Source organism: Miniopterus schreibersii, assembly GCF_964146895.1.
Source record: "Miniopterus schreibersii genome assembly, chromosome: 10".
Lineage (NCBI taxonomy): Eukaryota > Metazoa > Chordata > Mammalia > Chiroptera > Miniopteridae > Miniopterus > Miniopterus schreibersii.
The window spans coordinates 11,399,517-11,419,221 of NC_138110.1; the positions used below are offsets into that span (position 1 = coordinate 11,399,517).

The window sequence follows — 19,705 nt, forward strand, 5'->3', positions numbered from 1 at the left end:
CTTTCCATTCTTTTGGGTCTACATCTAGGAGTGGAACCGCTGGATCCTGTGGTAATCTGGGTTGAACTTTGAGGATCTACCAAATTGTTTTCAACTGTGACGGCACCATTTTACATCTGTACCAGCAAACATGAGGGTTCCGGTTTCCCCACATCCGCACCAACTCTTGCTGTTGCTCTTTTTTATTTCGTTTTGTTTGTTTTTTGTAATAGCCATCCTACTGGGTGTGGCACATATTTGTCATTTTTAAAATTAAGGAAAAAAATGTCGGAATCACAATTTACGTAGACCGAGAATGCAGTGGTAGCCTGCTTGAGGGTAATAGTGGGATGTAACCCCATTACAAACCTCTGCTGTTTGTTCAGTTGGTCATATCAAGACAATCCTTACAACAATTTTGGTTTTGTTTTTTTCTCCATCATGGATTTTGTATTTTTTGAAAGTACTGTTTGTCTTAATTACTGGATTTTTTGGCCTCTGCTTTGTGCCCTGAGTGCCTCAAGCCCTTCACGCTTGTCTCATCCCCCTGTGTTTATAGACAGCAGCACAGTTGCAGTAAAAGAAAGAAGGTTGAACTTACTTCACTAGGGCTCTTTTTTGCTAAACCTATCAAATTAGTAGCCACACGTATTTTACTCTCCAGCCTTTGAGCAAAGAGCTCCTGCTGATGTGCAGGGCCAGTGGGTACCAGCAGCGTCAAAGAGCCATCATTTGGGATTTCCTCAACGGTTCTTGACTTTTACCAAAAGTAAGCTTTTTGGCAGTTGGGTCTAAAATCTAACCAGGCTTATTTTACCTTCTGCATGAATAAAATGCAAAGAACTTGAGGAAAATACAAATTGCATCTGGATTTCCTAACACCTAAGAAGAGAAGTTGTCGGGCTGGCTGTTGGGTGATACACGTTAGTACAAGTTGGGTTCTGCAGAAGCCATGGGGGCCAAGATCCACACCTGTGAACAGAAGGGGGCGGGAGCTCCCCGGGCAGGAGGGGGAGTTAAAACCAATGCAGAGCCTTCCTGTGTACCCAGAGCTTCCAACCCAAGGCTGACAACATGGTATGATCCAACCAAGAAATTAACCACTAACCACACTACAACTGTTTTGATTTAAATTTTTTCACTAATGTCCTTTTTCTGTTCCAAGGCCCAATCCAGGATGGCATTTAGTCATCCTATCTCCTAGTCTCCTTTAATTGGTGATTTCCCTCAATCTTGCCTTGATTTCATGAGCTTAAGATACTTTCTTTGTTGTTATTTTTGGATTTGAGACACTTCTGAAGAGTTTTGGCCAGATGTTTTGAAGACTGTCCCTCAATTTAGGCCTGCCTGATACCTTCTCTCAGACAGGTTTGGGATTTAGGGGAAGTGACCGCATAAGCGATGTGCCCACCAGCGTATCGAGTCATGGTCTTACTCTCAGTGATGTCCGGCACCTTTGGTCGCGTGATTAAGATGATGTCTGGGGGGTTTTTTCTATTGTAAAGTTACTATTATTCCTTTCCACACTCTGTTCTTAAGCTAGTTACCAAGTCCAGCCTTGAGGAAAAGGGAAAGGAAATTAAACTTAGCCTCCTAGAGGGAGAGACTTCAAGAATTTGTGGGTATATGTTAAAATCACAGTATTAGATAACTCTTTGGGGGAAGCTGCACTGAGGCTATGCATCATTCTGTTTCTCCTTAGTTTTGTACCCACTCGTCGATCTTGCCTACAGCAGCAGTTATTACTCGGTGTTCTAGTGGTGATTTTCAATTTCTCTCATTCCTGCTACATTTATTATTTGGAATTCTGTTCATAAGAGTGGCCCTTTCCCAGTTTCAAGCCTGTATCTTTTCTTTTTAACTGAAGAGTTTTACATTCTAAGCTAAACCTCAGAAGGAAAGTCTAGTAGTATTTTTAATCTTAATTTATGACATAATATGAATTTAACTGCACTTTTTTTGTGTCAAACAAAATACTATTCCTGAATGTGGCACATGGTACCTAAGGATGATGATGGAGTGATTATGAAGAAATGAACGCCAAAATATTTGTACTCACTTCATTTGAAATAGGATTTGGTGTGTAGTCATCACTGATAGTGAAGTGTTAAAACCGTACGTAGTGTGTCCTTAAGGAGATGCACTGATTAATGAAACAATACAACCGTCAAGACTAAAGTAGAATTTACATTTCTAAAGAAATAAGTTCAAAACCAAAAGAACTTGAAGGAAGATTGAATTATACAGCCAACCAGTAGAGGCTCATGGGGGCAGTAGGGCTGTGCAGAGTAAATGACTAGAAACCCATGTGCACTTGCTGAGCCGTCAGCGCCAGACTGCAGCAGGGGGTGGGTGGGCGCGAGGTGAATCTGCATTAAAGTCCTGAGGACCATTTTCCAATAACCGCAACTTAACGCTCAGAAACTGAGGACCAATTCATAAAACAAGCAAAGCTGAGTACCTTTATTGCAGTTTCATGGGTGCACAGATACTGGTAACGGCAATTTTTTAAAAAAATATATCTTTATTGATTTCAGAGAGAAGAAGGGAGAGGGAGAGAGAGAGAGAGAGAGGAACATCAATAATGAAAGAGTCATTGATCCGCTGCCTTCGCACGCCCCCCACTGGGGATCGAGCCCGCAAACTGGGCATGTGCCCTGCCCAGGAATCGAACCGTGATCTCCTGGATCCCAGGTCGATGCTCAATCTCTGAGCCACGCCCAGCTGGGTGGTAATGACAATTCTTTTAGTATATATGTAATTTTAACATGACAGAATGTTTTTTTTTTAACCCTCACCCGAGGATATTTTTTCCGTTGCTTTTTCAGAGAGAGTGGAAGGAGGGAGAGAGAGAAACATCCATGGGAGAGAGACACATCAATTGCTTGCCTCCCACACACGCCCCAACCAGGGCCAGGGCCCGAGTCTGCAACCAAGGTACGTGCTCCTGACCAGAATTGAACCTGGGGCATTTCAGTCCTCGGGCTAAGGCTCTAACCACTGAGCCAAACCGGGTAGGGCCAGAACATTCATTTCTAGATTCCTTGCTGACAAACACAGCTAGCTCAGAGCTTTCTAAAACTCGGAAGGATTCCTTTGTCACCAGATGTGTCCTCTTGTTTCCGTTTTCTGCAGGAGGGTGCTCTAAAGGGCAGCTGCCGGGCCTGGACAACTTGCTGGAGTAGTTGCTTTGATAAGGAGCTTGTGCCAGCTTGTCAGTCAGCTCTCTGCTTCCTTCTTGCTTTGCAAAATAGGCTTAGTGAAGTAACATTTGTGGATTCCGTAATGTTTATAACTTAAATTTGAAATTACTTGACAGCATGATGCCAGCTAAGGCATGCATAACAAAACACTGCAGATGCCGGGGGCGGGGTGGGGGAGCTTAAACAATTTCTCACAGTCCTGGAGGCTGGAAGGCCAAGATCGAGGTGCCAGCAGATTCCGGTTTCTGGTGAGAGCTGTTTCCAGCTTTCAGAAACTGCCTTCTTGCTATGTCTTCAAATCTGCCAGGACCTTGATTTTGGACTTCCCAGCCCCCAAGACTGTGAGAAACAAACTTCTATTGTTCATAAGCCACCCTGTCTCTGGTGATCTGTTACAGCAGCCCAAGTGGACTAAGGCTTAATACTTTCTTCAAGAAGCTCTCGTGGGAAAACTGTTTCTTTAATTATTACATGTTCAGTGAGCGAAATACAGATTAGCTGGATCTAAAACCTTGGCTCAACATTCTTTCCTTGAGGATCTTATAGATCTATCATTGTCCTCTCGTGTTGAATGTTGCTGTGGAGAAATCTGAAACTAGCCTGATTTCTTTTGTAAGTAAGTGACCTAATTTTCCCCCCCCTCTGACTGACCAAAGTCTTCATTCTTTTAAAATCCGATGCGTTTTCTAAAGGTTTCATAGTTTTGCATTTAAACCCAGGATCCCTCCTGTATTAGGCAGGGTTCCCCAGAGAGACAGAACCAATTAGTCAGGGTTCCCCAGAGAGACAGAACCAATCCTCTTTGGTGATGTTAGAGAAACACTCTAATGGGAAAGGCAGTGCCCAGAAGAGTTTCATAATGAAGTGGGATGGGTTTTGCCGGAACATGCTACCAGGAAATGCAAAGAGGTTAACTGTGTTCATGGCAAACAGACTCCAGGGCTGACTTTGGAGCCATCTGAGGAATTCCTGGACCTGTAGCGCCCTTGGCCACTTGGGCAAGTGTCCTATGCATAGCTCTCTATTGACCAAAAGAAGATCTGCTTGGTTTTATGGATGTCAGATTAAAGATGAATGGAGAGCATCCTGTTTGGAAGGCTGCCACTCTGAAGACGGTAAAAACCAGTTCAGTTGGCTGAGTTACATGCTGTTAGTCCCTATTTGGGTTGAACCAACTCCTGGGCACTGGCTAATGGCCTGGCCATACAGTCAAGTAGAAAGGCAATAGAAAACTGGCCGTTAAAGAGAATTTTTCTGTGCCAACAAGAGCACAGAGGCTACTGATGGCTATTGGGCAGATTCCCCAGAGGGAAGGTGTGACACAGAGCTGGAGGCAGGCAGATGCTTTTAGCCCTGGAAGTTTACAAATGGACCTTGACCAGAATAGACTGACTCTGGACTGGGATTTGCATGCCCAGAGGTAGATGCAGTGCTCAAAATGCTATAAAAGACTGAACCAGAATATTGCACCAATTTGGACCTCCAAATTATGTTTCTTCAGACCTCGAAGCACATTTTACAGCACACAGAGTCTGACAGTGGTCAAAGTGAGAGCACATCGAATGGACATAGCGTGTCGCATATCATCCTCAGAGTAAAGGTCTAATAGCGCGTCGAAAGAGGCAGTTGGAACAGGGGAGGGGAAGATAAAGGCAGGGAGGGCTGACTTACAGGCCTTGGTGAGTGTGTGCTCACACTTAGCAGAAGGGGGACCAAGGACAGTCTCCACTACACAGATTCCACCACTTTTCTGGGGTCTGGAGGAGAAAGGGTGGGAGAGGGTGCTAGTGTGCCTATGTAGTTCTTGTGACTACACTTTTCTCTTTTCTCCATATCACCTTAACTTTTTTTTTTAAATATATGTTTTTATTGATTTCAGAAAGAGGAAGGGGGCAGGAGAGAGAGAAACATCAATGATGAGAGAGTCATTGATCAGCTGCCTCTTACACGCTTCTGACTGGGGATCCAGTCCGCAAACCAGGCGTGTGCCCTGACTGGTGATTGAACTGTGACCTCCTGGATCCTAGGTCGACGCTTAACCACTGAGCCACGCCAACTGGGCTCAACTTTCTTTTTTTCTACCTGGTACAATAATACGGTGTAATGCTGTCACTGTCTTATTAGTGAGATTGCAACGCTGATATTGATGGTCAAATCTATAGGGCAATTGAGTTAAGAGCCTTCTACTCCACACTGCCTCCTCCAAATATTAGACATCTGTTTGTTTATCTGTAGGGGAGCTTTGAACAAAGACCAGGTAGTGACCTTGTAGTAAAGAATTTGGCCTTGCCCAAAGAGAAGGTCTGCCTTTGTCTTTGGCTTCTGGGAAGTAATCAGGAATGTCATACCTGATAGCAGTGTCTTTGTTTAGATGAGGGCTGGCCAAACTGGATTTTAAGGAGGGCGTGACCATGTCAGAAAGACTGACCATGTGATATACATGGAAGCTTTGTATCATGCATTAGCAATTAACCTGGTGACTGAGTCCAGCCATAGGGTCAATCAATCAATCAATCACACCCATGTAAGGAAGCCCCACTAAAAGTCTCTGGGCACCGGAGGAGCTTCCTTGGTTGGCAATGCTCCATGTAAACGGTCACACACCAATGCTGGGAGGGTCGCACATCCTGAGTCCATAGGAGATGGCAACAGAAGCTGTGCATTTAGAGCCCTCCATACTTTGCCCCAGGCATTTTTTTCTTTAGCTGACTTTGTCATAAACCATAACCATGAGTATAACAATTCTGTGAGTTCTGTTAATCCTTCCAGAGACTTAGCAAACTTGAAATTGTGTCACAAGTCTTGGGGCCTGTGCCCTTACACCTTGTAATTTGGCTAACTCTGGGCAGTAAGTTAATAAAGAAGAAAAACTCAGCTCCTTTGCTCCTGAGCTCCTTAGTGTTTCTAAAAACAACAGAAAGGAAAAGCAAGCAAGCAAAAATATGTGCCTTATGCAAGTCAAAATCACAATGAAATGTCATTTCACACCCACTAGGAAGGCTGTGATGAAAAAGGCAGATGTGCTCCGCCGGTGTGGCTCAGTTGAGCGCAGTCCCATGAGGTCACAGGTTTGATTCCTAGTCAGGGCTTATGCCCGGGCTGCAGGCTCTGATCCATGTTTCTTTCTCATTGGAGTTTCTATCTCCTCCTTTCCTCCCCCTCTAAAATAAATAATATAATAATAATAATAATAATAATAATAAAGACACGAGAAGTGTTGCTGAGGATATAGAGGAATTGGAATCCTCGTACATTGTTGATGGGAATGTAAAATGTAAAATGGTGCAGCTGCTTTGGAAAACAGTCTGGTAGTTTTGGTGAAACAGAGTTATCACAAGATTGTCAATGTAAGAACCATCAAACCTATAGACAATTTTTATAAAAGTGCATTTGAGCCAAACAGGATAAGCCTGGAAGCAAGCTCTCAACACACTGAGATAAATGCTTCCAAGAAATGAGTGTGCAGCTTCTTTTGTGCATTTAGAATTAAAGAGGGAAGGAAGGAAGATTACCTGAAGGTGGGAGAAAGCAAGGAGGGGATTGGGTTACAGGATAGTTAATAAGATTATGTGTTCAGGGGCCTAAAAGGATAATTTCAAAGGTGTGTAAACCTAGATGCACAGAAACAACAGACAGGGCTTGCTTAAGGCAAAGGTAAGCCTTTTATTAAAGTTCTTGGGGCATGACTACCCAGCACCACCTGCCCAGTTAGGAATTTATGACCAGACCACCCTGTAAGGTTGTTTCCCAGAGAAACCCCTTTCCAGCCACAAGATCCAGCAATTCCACTCCTAGGTCTCCGCCCAAGATAAATGAAAACGTGTCCTCACAAAAACCTGGATGTGAACATTCACGGCAGCATTATTCGTAAAAGCCCCCAAATGGAAACAACCTAAATGCCCATAAATTAATGCCTGGATAAATAAAATGTGCTCTATCCATACAATGGAATATAATTTGGTGATAGAAACAATGAAGTACTGACACGTTGTACAACATGGATGAACCTTGCAAACACTGTGCTAAGTGAAAGCAGCCAGATACAACAGGCTCCAGAGCGTGTGATTCCATTTATATATGTCTGTGATAAGCAAATCTATAAAGACAAACACTGGGGATTGCCTAGGGCAGGGAGGAAAAGGGCAGCGACTGCTAATGGGCACAAGGTTTTGGGTACAAGGTTTTTTGCTGGGGGGAGAGGGTGTAATGAAATGTTCTAGTATTGATTGCAGTTGAGGGTTGCACATCTCAGTATAGTAAACATTTATTATGAACTTTAACTCGGGATGTATATCTCAAGGGTTTTTTTTTTTTTTTCTAATTTAAATCTTTGGTAAAAAAGATGAACTGAGCTCAAGGGCACTCAATCATGTTCCTCTGAACAGCGACAGCGGGCCGTGACCATTTCCTCAGCGCGCCCAGGCCCGTGAAATGGAGGCCGGGATTTCGGACCTTGCACCCGGGCCTCCAGGCCGCGGGCAGGGTCCGGCCGCACAGCCCGCGCGCGGATCGCTCCGCACCGCCTCCCGCCAGGCGGGCCGCGCGCGCGCGACGTGGCGGATCCGCACCGCCGAGCGCGCCCGCCGCCCACGCGCCACGGGGAGGCCGGGAAGCCCGCTCTCCGCGGCCCTAAGAGTCGCCCGCGACCCGAACCGGCGCCGTCCCCGCGCCCGCGCAGGGGCGCTCCCGGAGAGGGGGGCGCGCCGCGGGCGGGGGCGCTGGGGACCCCGGGAGGCTGCGGCGCGGCCGCCGCGGGCGCTGAGCACCCGGCTCCCGCGTCCCCGCGCCGCCGCCCCGCCCTCCGCCGGCTCCGCCTCTTCCCCTCGGCCGCCGCCCGCCGGGAACCCAAACACCGGCTCCCGCTCGGCGACCGCGCGAGATCCCTGCGCCGCCCGCCGGGCCCGCGGCCGCGCGCGATGCTGCTGCTCGTGGGCACCGGCCTCGTGGCGTTCGTGCTGCTGCTCTACATGCTGTCTCCGCTCATCAGCCCCAAGCCCCTCGCGCTGCCCGGCGCGCATGTGGTGGTGAGTGGCCCCCTCCGGGCGCGCCCCTCTCCGAGCCGGGGGCACCTGCCGCCGCGCCGGGCCCCGCCCCCGCCCGGGGCCTGGGGGCGCGTCCTCCGCCCCCGCGGGCTCCTCGCCGCGCTCGGCGATCCCGGCGCGTCCCCGGGACGGGCTGTTTTTGTCCTCAGCTTCCCGACGGGTCCACCGAGGGGCTGAGAAACTTTGTCCAGGACGCAGCGGGGAGGCGGGAAAGGGCCGGGCTGGGGCGCTCGGGGCTGGGAGGCGGCCGTGCGAGGGGCACACCGAGCCGCTGCCAAAGGCGCCCCGGGGGTGAAACCGGCCGGAGCCCGGGGGGCCGGGCGGCCTGGCCGGCGGGAGGCGCCCGGGGACCCTCAGCCGCGTCTACACTGCGCGGCCCGGGCGGGCTGGGGGCGGTTCCAGCGCGACCCTGCGCCCGCGCCGCGGAGCCCGGGGGACGCGCGCATCCTCCCGGCCGGTGCCTCGGGACCGCGGGGGACCCGCTCGTTTCCCGCGGGAGGCGCAGCGCCCCCCTCCCGCCGAGGAGGTTCCCCTTCCCCGGGCGGCCGCTTCGAGGCGCAGGCTCGGAGGCTGTGAGTAAGGACAGGCCGCTCGTCACTAAGCTGGCGGCACAGATCCTCCCGGGGCCCGCGGGTGACATGCTTGAGGGTCCTCCCCGAGCCGTGGTCGGACAGGATGGGCGTTTCCTTCAGCGCGCTGGACACCTGGACCGGCGTCGTGAATGAGAAAGGGGGTGTCCTTGAAGTTCTCTTTTGTGAGGCTGTGGGCGAACTGCCCACTCCTGCTGTCCCCGACGGGGGGGGGGGACAGAGGGGGAGGGGAGTGTGAATTCTCTGGGAGGGAGCAGGAGGGAGAGAGGAGCAGAACCTGACCGACCTGCCAAAGGCTGGCGGCGTCTGGTCCCCCCGCAGGATAACGCCGGCCACGGAAGCATGGCTTTCAGAGCTGCGCTCTTTCAGAACTTAGGCTTGCAGAGCATGCCTTGGAAAAAGGCGAAGCCAAAAGGAGTGATGGAAAGCAAGCTTGGGCCAGAGTTTCCAAGAGGGTTTCACTTAACCTTCACCCCGTCCCCCAGCCCCATCAGGCCGCAGGCAGGTGAGATGCAGGACAGGTCTGGGATAGGCCAAGAGGAGTTTCTTCTTTTCACTGCCCGGTGTTAATGTGCCCTTGTAAGTAATGTGAGGGTGGCGCAAATAATTCACATGATGTCGCCATCTGTCCTCTTTTTTAATGTCTTGAGGGGAGTGAAAACCTAATTATTTTTCCCCCCCAGAGATGCGTGAGGACCAGCCCAGGTGGTGGTGGGAGAGGGAGCTGATGCTGGGAATGCCTGCTCGGGTGGGAGCATGGACAGGCTGGCTCGAAACTATTTCGTGTTTCGTTTTTAGAACAGTTCTTACGGGCTAGTGTTATCGCCCTAATTACCGCGCAGAAGTCTTACAGGGTATGTGCTTATTTACATCAGCTGGTTTTGAAAAAGCTGTTTAATCGACTTGCGTACTGGAAAATCAAGTTCTCGTTTTTTGGGGATGGCTGGGAGCAACTCTCCTTGTGACACCCTCCCCTCTCTTGCCCTCAATAAGAGGTTTAGGGTGTGATTAAAGAGTTAGTAACATTTAAACAGTGTTTCCAGTGAGTAATAAGAGGGAATGATAAAGGAAGAGAAATTAAACTGTTATCTTTAGTGTCCCACATCTGGGCTCAGTTTACCAATTGTCAGGCAACTCAGTACATTGTGAACATCTCTTATATTATTTGCTTACAACTTCCAGAACAACATCGCCCCGAAATGGCTTATTCTTAGGTGCCTTCTAAGAATTAGCTGGCTTGACTGAATAAGGTTCGTTTCCCATGAACCATGGCCCAGAAGTTGAAGTCCTACTCTTGCTCTTATGGAAAAATCTTAGAAGTGATCAGGTCGAACAATTCTTTGCTTTGCAGTTATTTCACACAGCAGAGTGACTTATTACAGTCTAGAAAAGGGCAGCAATAATAACAACAGCTGATATCTATATGGCACTTTACAGCATGTACATTTTCTCATTAACTCCATAACTTCAACTTCCATTCATTCATTGAATAATGAATAGAAAAATTTTACTTATAAGCATTCTTGTTGTCATATCTTTCAGAGAAATGGCACCATACGCCATTCTGCAAATTAATGTAGTCAAGTGTTTATTTTGCAGCTGCTTGTGTCTTGCACTGTACTAGAAATGAGGGAGATGAATTGGAATGGGTACTGGTCCTCAAGGGACTTACAGTCTGGCAAGGGGACTAAGACATGTACATAAGTAACTGCATACAAGGTAGAAAGTGACAGGAAAAGAATGGGGCTGAGTGGCAAGTCAGGAAGAGCTGCTTGGAGGAGGGGACGTGGAGCTGGCCTCTGCAGGATAGGCAGGATTTGGAAATGTAGGTATGTGGGGGATATTGGGTGGAGGGACATTTAGGCAGCAGGAACCTCATAAAAAAGCCAGGATATTGTTAGGGGTCCTGTTAATTGCTATGGAATTGGAATGTCCGGTGCAAATTAATAAGCCGAAACCACCCATGAAATAGCTCCATAGCAGAGGCAACCGCTCACCTAGGCAACAGGTATGTTTTTACAGTAATCTGTAGGTAATTGGTTTGTGACCCGTCAAAGAAATCTCATCACTGGTGGAAAGATGAGGCTAGAGAGAAGGAGGGGGTGCCTAGGAGTGGCATGGAGATTGGTACATTGTGTAGGAGGGGCTTTAGGAAGATTTAAAATCATGGGATGGGTCAGGGATGTTCATTACAGCACAACTAATACCTAACAGTAAAGTATTCGAAATAATCCAAATGTCTGACTATAGGGAAATGGTTAAGTTTTGATAGAGCTATGAGTGCAATATTGTAAAGCCTTTTAGTTTTTTGACATAAGATACTGCGGCCTGATTATTTTTAAGTAGGATACAGTACCCTGTTAGGACAGATGCGTCCTGACACTTCCCTTCCCCTTCATCTGACAGCCCTGAGCCCCCCACTCCCCTGGCCCATAGTATATAAAAATCTGCATAGGGAAAATGACTAGAAAGAAAATACTGCATTTGTCTTATTAAGTTAAATATATATTGAGTCCTTCCTATTTGTCAGACACTGTGTAAGTGCTAGGAATATAGTGGGGAGCGAAAATAGAGTTGGTATTTTTAATGAAGTTTATGGGGCGGTGATAGGAGAAATGGTTTTGAGTTAAATAATCACACCAATCAGTCCCTGGCTGTTTGCCCCTGTGAGTGCCATAGACTGAAGGATGCACTGCTGAAAAGTGGGTGGAGGAGATGCTGGGGAGTCCGGGAAGGCTTTCCTGAGGAAGCAGTGTTTGAGCTGAGATGTGATGGGTGAGTAGGTGCCAGCTAGATGAACAGAGGGCAGGAGAGCCTCCCTGCCGGGAACATTGGATGTGCAGAGGCCCATTGTGCTGTTGGCGCGAGAGCGTGGATCTGAAAGACCGCCAGGATGGCTGAGCTGTAGATGGTGAGGGGCAGAAAAGCTGTGCTTTTCAGGATTTCCATGCGATCATATATTACTTTATAATAAACAGTCACTGACAATATCACAAGACGTATGCAGGTGACCATTCTTTGCATCTCTTGTAGAGCTGGTCATGCAGAGGAGGTATGCAGTAAGGAAATAAGATTCACTTTGCATTGGACTCAAAGGCAGACTAATGTTTTATTATTTTTTTTAGTATTTTTCTTTTTTAATTTCAGTTGACATTCAATATTTTATATTAGTTTCAGCTGTACAGCATAGTGGTTAGACATTTATATAATTTACAAAGTGATCTTCCCCAGTAATTCCAGTACCCACCTGGCACCATACATAGTTATTACAATATTACTGACTATATTGCCTATGTTCGACTTTATATCCCTGTGACTATTTTGTAACTACCAATCTGTATTTCTCAATCCCTTCACCTTTTTCCCCAACCCCCCTTCCAGCTGACAACCATCAGTTTGTTCTCTGTATCTATGAGTCTGTTTCTGTTTTGCTTGTTTGTTTATATTTTAATTTAATTTTAATTTTTTTATATATTGTTTTTTAGATTCCACATATAAGTGAAATCATTTGGCATTTGTCTTCCTCTGCCTGACTTATTTCACTTAGCATAATATCCTCTAGGTCCATCCATGCTGTCACAAATGGGAAGATATCATGCTTTTCTATGGCTGAGTAATACTCCATTGTATACATGTACGACATCATTATCCACTCGTCTATTGATGGGCACTTGGGACTCATGTATTATTTATTAGCTAGATTTATAGGGCTCTTTCCCTCTGCGAACTCCGGAAAATAGTATAGGTATGCAGTGTATATACAGGATGTCCCCCCAAAACGTATACACACTTTAACAGCTGATTCTATTACATTTTGAAAATGAAATATATTTTAATAAACTGCCTTTGTAAGTATTCAAAATGTGTATACATTTTTTTGGGACAACCTGTATAGTTCAGTGCTGAGTACAACAGTGGCAGCAGCCCTGCTGATGGTACCATCTTCTGTGTTTGCACTCATCCCGTCCATGAAGTCTGAGGTGAAAAAGTGACAGTAGCTAAAAATCTAGTTCTTATATTGGTTTTTAGAGCCCATCATAATGATTTTAATTGAACTTCCCACAGAAGGGAAATGCCAAGTGCTAAGGAGACGTTTCTTATTTTTTGCTTTTAGGTCACGGGGGGCTCCAGTGGAATTGGAAAGTGCATTGCTATCGAGTGCTACAAACAAGGTGCATTTATAACTCTGGTTGCACGAAATGAGGTAAGTCTTCTAGGCATGTTATTACTAACTCATTCAATTTTCAATTAGTCAGATATCCTGGTGTGATACCTGGCTGGAAATCTCTGGTTTGAGGTATGCTTCCTGAACCACTGGTTGTTTCTCATATTCTGGGCAATTTCTTGGTCGAAGTCAGATCAGCTCCACAAATATTTATTTAGTGCCAGCAGCAATTAGGCAGTACCATAGAGGCTGCTGATCTTGGGATGGGAGAAGCCAAGAGGAAGTTAAGCAGCACACTTGGCCGTGGGAAGCCCTGGAGGGCCTTCCACCCACCAGAGGTGCCAGCAGAAGCGATGGTGGAGCTGATATCTGAGTCCTGAAGGATGCGTGGATATTTCTAATTTGCTTATGACATGATGCACATCTCTAGTGAAACCCTGACCCACTGAGGAATCTCAGTCCTCCCCAGCAGTTGAGCAAACCGTGCTTTTCAGTTCATACTTTTTATTTTAATTTTTTTTATAGATGTCCCCTCTTTCCCCCCATAGATCTTTTCCACTCCGAATCCACCCTACCCCCGGCCTTCCCCATACCAATGTCTGTGTCAATGGGTTATGCTTATAGACATGTAAGTTCTTTGATTAATCTCTCCCTACCTGCTTCCCCACCCCCACCTTCCCTCTGAGATCCCTCAGTCAGTTCCATGCTTCTATGTCTCTGGATCTATTTTGTTCCTCAGTTTATTTTGTTTATTACATTCCACATATGAGTGAGATCATGTGGTACTTTTCTTTCTCTGACTGACTTATTTATTTCGCTAAGCATAATATTCTCCAGTTCCCTACATGCTGTCCCAAAGGATAAGAGATCCTTCTTTTTTACAGCTGCATAGTATTCCATGAAATAAATGTACCACAGCTTTTTTGTCCACTCATCTACTGATATGCACTTGAGAAGAATGTATATTCTGCAGCTTTGGGGTGAAATGTTCTGTAAATGTCAATTAAATCCATCTGATCTAGTGTACCATTTAGGGTCACTGTTTCCTTGTTTGATTTTTTTGTTTGGAAGATCTATCCAGTGAAATCAGTGGGATGTTTAAAGTCTTCTAGTATGACTGTCGCTGTCAATCTCTCCCTTAAAGTCCTCCAGAAGTTTTTTTATAAATTTAGGTGTTCCTATATTGGGTGCATATATGTTTATCAGGGTTATATCCTCTTGTTGGATCAATCCCTTTAGTATTATGTAATGACCTTTCTTGTCTCTTGTTATGGTCTTCATTTTGAAGTCTATTTTGTTCAGTATGAGTATTGCTACCCCAGGTTTTTTTCATTTCCATTTGCATGGAAAGTTTTTTTTCCATCCCTTCACTCTCATCCTGTGTGAGTCTTTTGTTTTGAAGTGGGTCTCTTGTAGACAGCATATATTTGGGTCATGTTTTCTTATCCAGTGAGCCACCCTATGCCTTTTTATTGGAGCATTTAATCCCTTTACACTTAAGGTTATTATTGATAGGTACTTATCTATTGCCATTTTAATTTTTTATGCCTATGTTTCTCTCTCTCTCAGTTTCTACTTCTAATTATAGCAGTTCCTTTAACATTTCCTGCAATGCTGGCTTGGTGGTGATAAACTCCTTTAGCGTTTTTTTTGTCTGGGAAAATCTTTATTTCACCATCTATCTTGAATGGTAGTCTTGCTGGATAGAGTATTCTTGGTTTCAGATCCTTGTTTTGCATTACCTTGAAAACTTCATGCCATTCCCTTCTGGCCTGTAGAGTTTCTGATGAGAAGTCAGCTGACAGCCTTATGGGAGCTCCTTTGTAGGTAACAGATTGCTTTTCTCTAGCTGCCTTTAAGATTCTGTCTTTGTCTTGAATGCTTGGCATTTTAATTATGATGTGTCTGTGCGTGGGCCTCTTTGGATTCTTCTTGCTTGGGACTCTTTGTGCCTCCTGAACTTGTGTGACTTTTTCCTTCACCAGGTTAAGGAAGTTTTCTGCCATTATTTCTTCAAACAAATTCTCTATCCCTTGCTTATTCTTCTCCCCTTCTGGCATTCCTGTGATGCAAATACTGTTACATTTTATGTTGTCTCACAGGTCCCTTAGACTGTCCTCCTGTTTTTTAATTGTTTTTTCTTTTTGGACCTTTGAGTGAGTGATTTTTTTCTACCCTGTCTTCTAATTCACTGATCCGATCTTCAGCTTCCTCTAATCTGCTGTTTATTCCTTCCAGTGTATTCTTTATTTTGGCTATGTCATTCTTAATTTCCTTCATAGTTCCCATATCTTTTTTCATGCTGTTGAGCATCCTTACAGTCAGTATTCTGAACTCTTATGTCTGATAGAGTGCTTATTTCCATTTCATTTAGCTCTTTTTCTGGAAACTTATCTTGTATTTTCATTTGGGGCTTATTTTTTTGTATCCTCATTTTGGTTGCCTGTGTGTGTTTGTTTCTATGTATTAGGTAGATCTGCTAGGACTCTCAGTCTTTTTGGAGGGTCTGTGGTGCAGGCCAATGTCAGATGCAGTTTGTGACTGGTCCTGAATACCTGTTTGGAGCTATCAATTACCCTCGGCTTGAGGTCCCCTCTGTTGGGGCTGGGTGCAGTTGGACAGGACCAAGATGCACACCACAGTCTGCTTTTCCAAGGCCTGGGTCCAGAAGCAGGTCAGGCAGAGACTCAAAGCACTCTGAAGTCTGCCTCTTCCTATAGGCTGATTAATCTGATTCTCTTAATGAGCCTCAGGCTGTAGAAACTCCAATGGGTAGGGTGAGAGGGTTTCCATCAGGGTAGGGCAATTGCTTCCCCCTGAGGCAAAAGCTGCTTGAAAGATAAATGTCTTCCAGTGAAAGAAGTCCTCTGCTGTATGGGGGAATGATTCAGCATAGGAATCTAGAGAGGTGACTTCTGAGCTCTATCTCCAGAGCCTACGCAACCCTAGATTCTCCTCACACAGCTCCAGTGCACTCTGCCCTCCCTCTGCTGGAGCCCAAGCTGAGTGGCTGCACATGAAACTTTGTGTGTTGGCCCTTTAAGAGGCTGCTTGCATTTCCAGCTGTCTCTCCCAGGCAGACAGAAACCAGGCTGCTTTTCACAGCCAGATGTTATTTGAGCACCTTTCTCAGTTCTGGTGCTCTTGGCTGGGAAGCCTATCCTGGGGTTTAGACCCCGGAGTCCTCATTGGGAACCCCCCACAGCTGAGATATCCCCCTACACCTTCAGCTGTGGCCTGTGGGAGCCCAGCCAGCCCTCTGGTGCCTCCGCACTTCCAGTCTCTATGCGGTCTCCACTTTCCCTCCTTGGTTATGAGGGTGCTCTCCAGCTAGTCTTCCCCAGCTACAGTTGGTTATTTAGGATGGTTTTTCTATATTTTAGTTGTAATTCCAGTTTGGTCCCGGGAGAGTGTCAGTGTAGCCATCTTTAATCTCCCATTTCTCTTTTAATTCGTGGTCTGTTGTTCTTTCTCAAGTTGCTTCCATGCCCCATGAAGCAGTGACACTATTGTGGCATCCAGTCCTCTTGCTCCCTGGGGCGGGGGAAGTGACCAGGGTTGTATTGTCCACTGTGATTGTTCTGAGGCTGGCATAGTTGGCTCAGCAGGCACTCAGACTTCCTTGTTGAATGAAGATGTGAAGGAGGTGATGGAGGGAATGGGAACGACAGAGTGGCATCTGTTCCTGGGGACTGGGATGTCCCTGTGCAAAAGGAGGGCAGGAGTATGGTGACTGCTCAGGTAGGGGGTGCACAAGTGAGCAGGCCTCAGTGGAAATGGCTGGCCATGGGGGGCACTGGGGAAACATTCAAACAGTGACAGAATTAGGCTTGGGCATCCATAATCTCTTTAAAATCAAGAAAGGCAGAAGTAGCTACCTTTTATGTATGTGCTGACTTCTCTAACAGAGAATTTGCTTTGGCATTGACGCTGCCTTACAGGAATGGAAGCATAACTGTAATAAAGGCGTTTTGTGAGGTTTAAACAATGCCTGTGTTTGACATGAGGCAGACGAAAAGGAGGCAGGGAGGCCCGTGTTCCGAGTGCTCAGAAGGCCATTGTGTGGTCCTTGCGTGGATGGAGGTGAAAGAGCAGATGTGCCTTCTGGCCTCTAGAAGTCCTTCACTTTTCTGATGTAATTTTTTGTTCTGATTTTCGCAAAGTCGAGTTGTGTATATCTTTGTTCATAAAACAATATTATTTTATTATAGACACATTGATGTTTAGAAAACAGTTGTGTCTTTCCATAGGTTCACTTTCTTTTTTGTGCTTTTCTGCTGTTGTGATGTATCTGAATTACATCTTTTATAGCAAATTAAGACATTGTAGTCTGATGTTTGTCTTCTTGAAAATGAGTGAAACAAGTGAAATTGAGATGTTGGAAGAATTACTGTTATATGGACAACTTTGCTTGTCTGTGAGGAGTATTTTTGAGAGTAGCCAGGCATAGATTTATCCAGTCCATCTGAAAAGTGATTTTTACTATGTTTGCTTTTATAGCAGAGGAGGGAAATATTATTGGGCGATCTCTCGACATGGAATCATATGCATTCCTAATTGCATATCCACATGGCTGTTCCTGTTTTATATCAACTAAATAATGTCAAATCAAAACATTGATTCGAACTGATAAGATGACCATCAGCAATTAATATTACTCTTAATTGGGATTTTGAAGTTCATTTATTTTTCTATTATCTTTCTATGCAATGAATTTAAAAACTTGCTTTACTTAACCATAGCTTAACGTACTCTGCAGCTGCTTTCTTTCGTCAGCGGTGGCCCATCGCTGCACAACATAGGTGCTGTCTTGTGTGTTTCCTAGAATTTGATAAGTACTTACACAAAGCATTACTTTTTCTCTCCTTTTGAACAAACAAGCAAATAGACAGTCGCCAGAACTAATTGTTCTTTCTTGCTTTCAGGACAGGCTGGTGCAGGCAAAGAAAGAAATTGAAAAGCACTCCATTAATGATAAACAGGTAAACTTACTGTCTGCTGGATGCCTTTTCTGTACAACCAACACAGATGCATAAAGGGGAAAAAAGGGCTACTTCAACTGAGTAGTTTATTAAAAGATGTAAGAGTTTCCTCACTAAAATTCAGATTAGACTGTTGTGAAAAAGGTGAAACTGTTTGAATTGTTTAGAATTTCAGATTATGACAAAAACATATCATATAGACTCTGACACACATACACACACAGAGACGATTAAATAACAAAATGCTTTACTAGAAAATGATTTTATTTCAATTATTTATTTAAATCAACTTTATACCAACACTTAAGGGGAAAGGGGCATTTAAAAATATCTTTGGGTTATAGAATTGTTTGATAGGTAAAATGGTGTGTGTGTGTGTTTGTATATATATGTATACATATATATAAAACGTATATTTTAGTGTAGAATATAGTAACACAATAACCATACCCTCATCACCCAGCTTAAGAAATGGAATTTTCCAGGGCCCCGAAGCCCCTCTGTGAGCCCCCGTCAGCCTCATTCCTAGAGGGAAGGCCAACCTGATTTTTGTGTTGAGCCTTTTTTTGCTTTTCTTTATAATTGACCATAAATGTTTGATCGTACATAGTATATTGTTTCCCTCTGCTGCTTTTTGAACTCTGTGGCATCATTTTTTTGACAGCTTTATTGAGACAGAATTCACCTAGCATGCAGTTCCCCGATATAAGGTGTACCTCTCGGTGGTGTATAGTGTACCCACAGAGTTGCACAAACATCCCAAGAGTTCGTGTAAGGACATTTTCATCACCCCATAAAGAAAGTCCATACCCATTAACAGCTACTCCCCATTCCCTCCCAACCCCTCCCAGCCCCAGTGCATTACTAATTTACTTTTCCTCTCTCTAGATTTGTATGATGTCATTCTTTATGGATCCTCTTGCAACTTGATTTCTCCACCTGATACTATTTTTAAAGTTCCTCTGTGTTGCTGCATAAAGCTCATTCTTTTTTTAATGCTATATAGGATTGTCTTATATGTATAGACTACCTTTTTGTTCATCAAGTCTACTGTTGGTAGATATTTAGGTTGTTTCCAGTTTCTTTGTTATTTTTGCTTCTTGCTATTACTGAAGTTTAGCTCTTTATGCACATGAGCAAGAATGGAATATACCCAGAAATGGAATTGCTGAGTTGAGTATACGTGTGTCTTCAACCTCAGCAGAATGGTTACACTCCCACCAATGTGGTTGCTGACTTCTGTAGCCCCACATTCTTGCCAACACTTGGTATTAGCCGATTTTCTAACTTTTGCCTTTTCGGTGGGTTTCAAATCATATTTCATCGTAGTTTTCATTGCCTCTTTTTCCCACCAGAACATATTAGAGATCTTTTCATGTCAATAAAAAATAAAGGTCTCATCTTTTATAGTATTGGGTATCCCAGAGTTTATTTAACCAATCCCCTGTTGTTGGGCTTTTGGTTTTTGTGCTATTGCATTCTTTGCTACAGGTAGAAATCCTCATTCACGTCTCCTTGTGCACACATGCGAGTTTTTCTCTAAGAGCGTGGCCTCTGCCTATACTCCCTTCTCTGAAGCCCACAAATGTTTGCAAGCTGCCAGCTCAGCAGACCTCATTTTTCCCTCATATTTGTTAACTTCTGATAGAGAAGGAAGTATCGTCTAAAACCAGGGAGCTTGGATGCTCAAGGCTGAGGGCCAGCCAGCCTTGCCTGCCGCCAGCACCAGCTCTCTGCTCTGAAC

At 45.1% G+C, this 19,705-nt stretch overlaps 1 protein-coding gene across 1 annotated transcript in view; it reads left to right on the top strand.

Moving 5' to 3' along the window:
* The first annotated feature begins 7,911 nt into the window (after positions 1–7,911).
* The window catches only part of KDSR (3-ketodihydrosphingosine reductase), a 36,099-nt gene continuing 24,305 nt past the window's right edge, over positions 7,912–19,705 (top strand). The window contains exons 1-3 of the mRNA XM_081150015.1: positions 7,912–8,206; positions 12,929–13,018; positions 17,905–17,961. Of these exons, the coding sequence (XP_081006141.1) occupies positions 8,099–8,206; positions 12,929–13,018; positions 17,905–17,961 (255 nt within the window). The 5' untranslated portion in view covers positions 7,912–8,098. The remainder of the gene's footprint in view (positions 8,207–12,928; positions 13,019–17,904; positions 17,962–19,705) is intronic.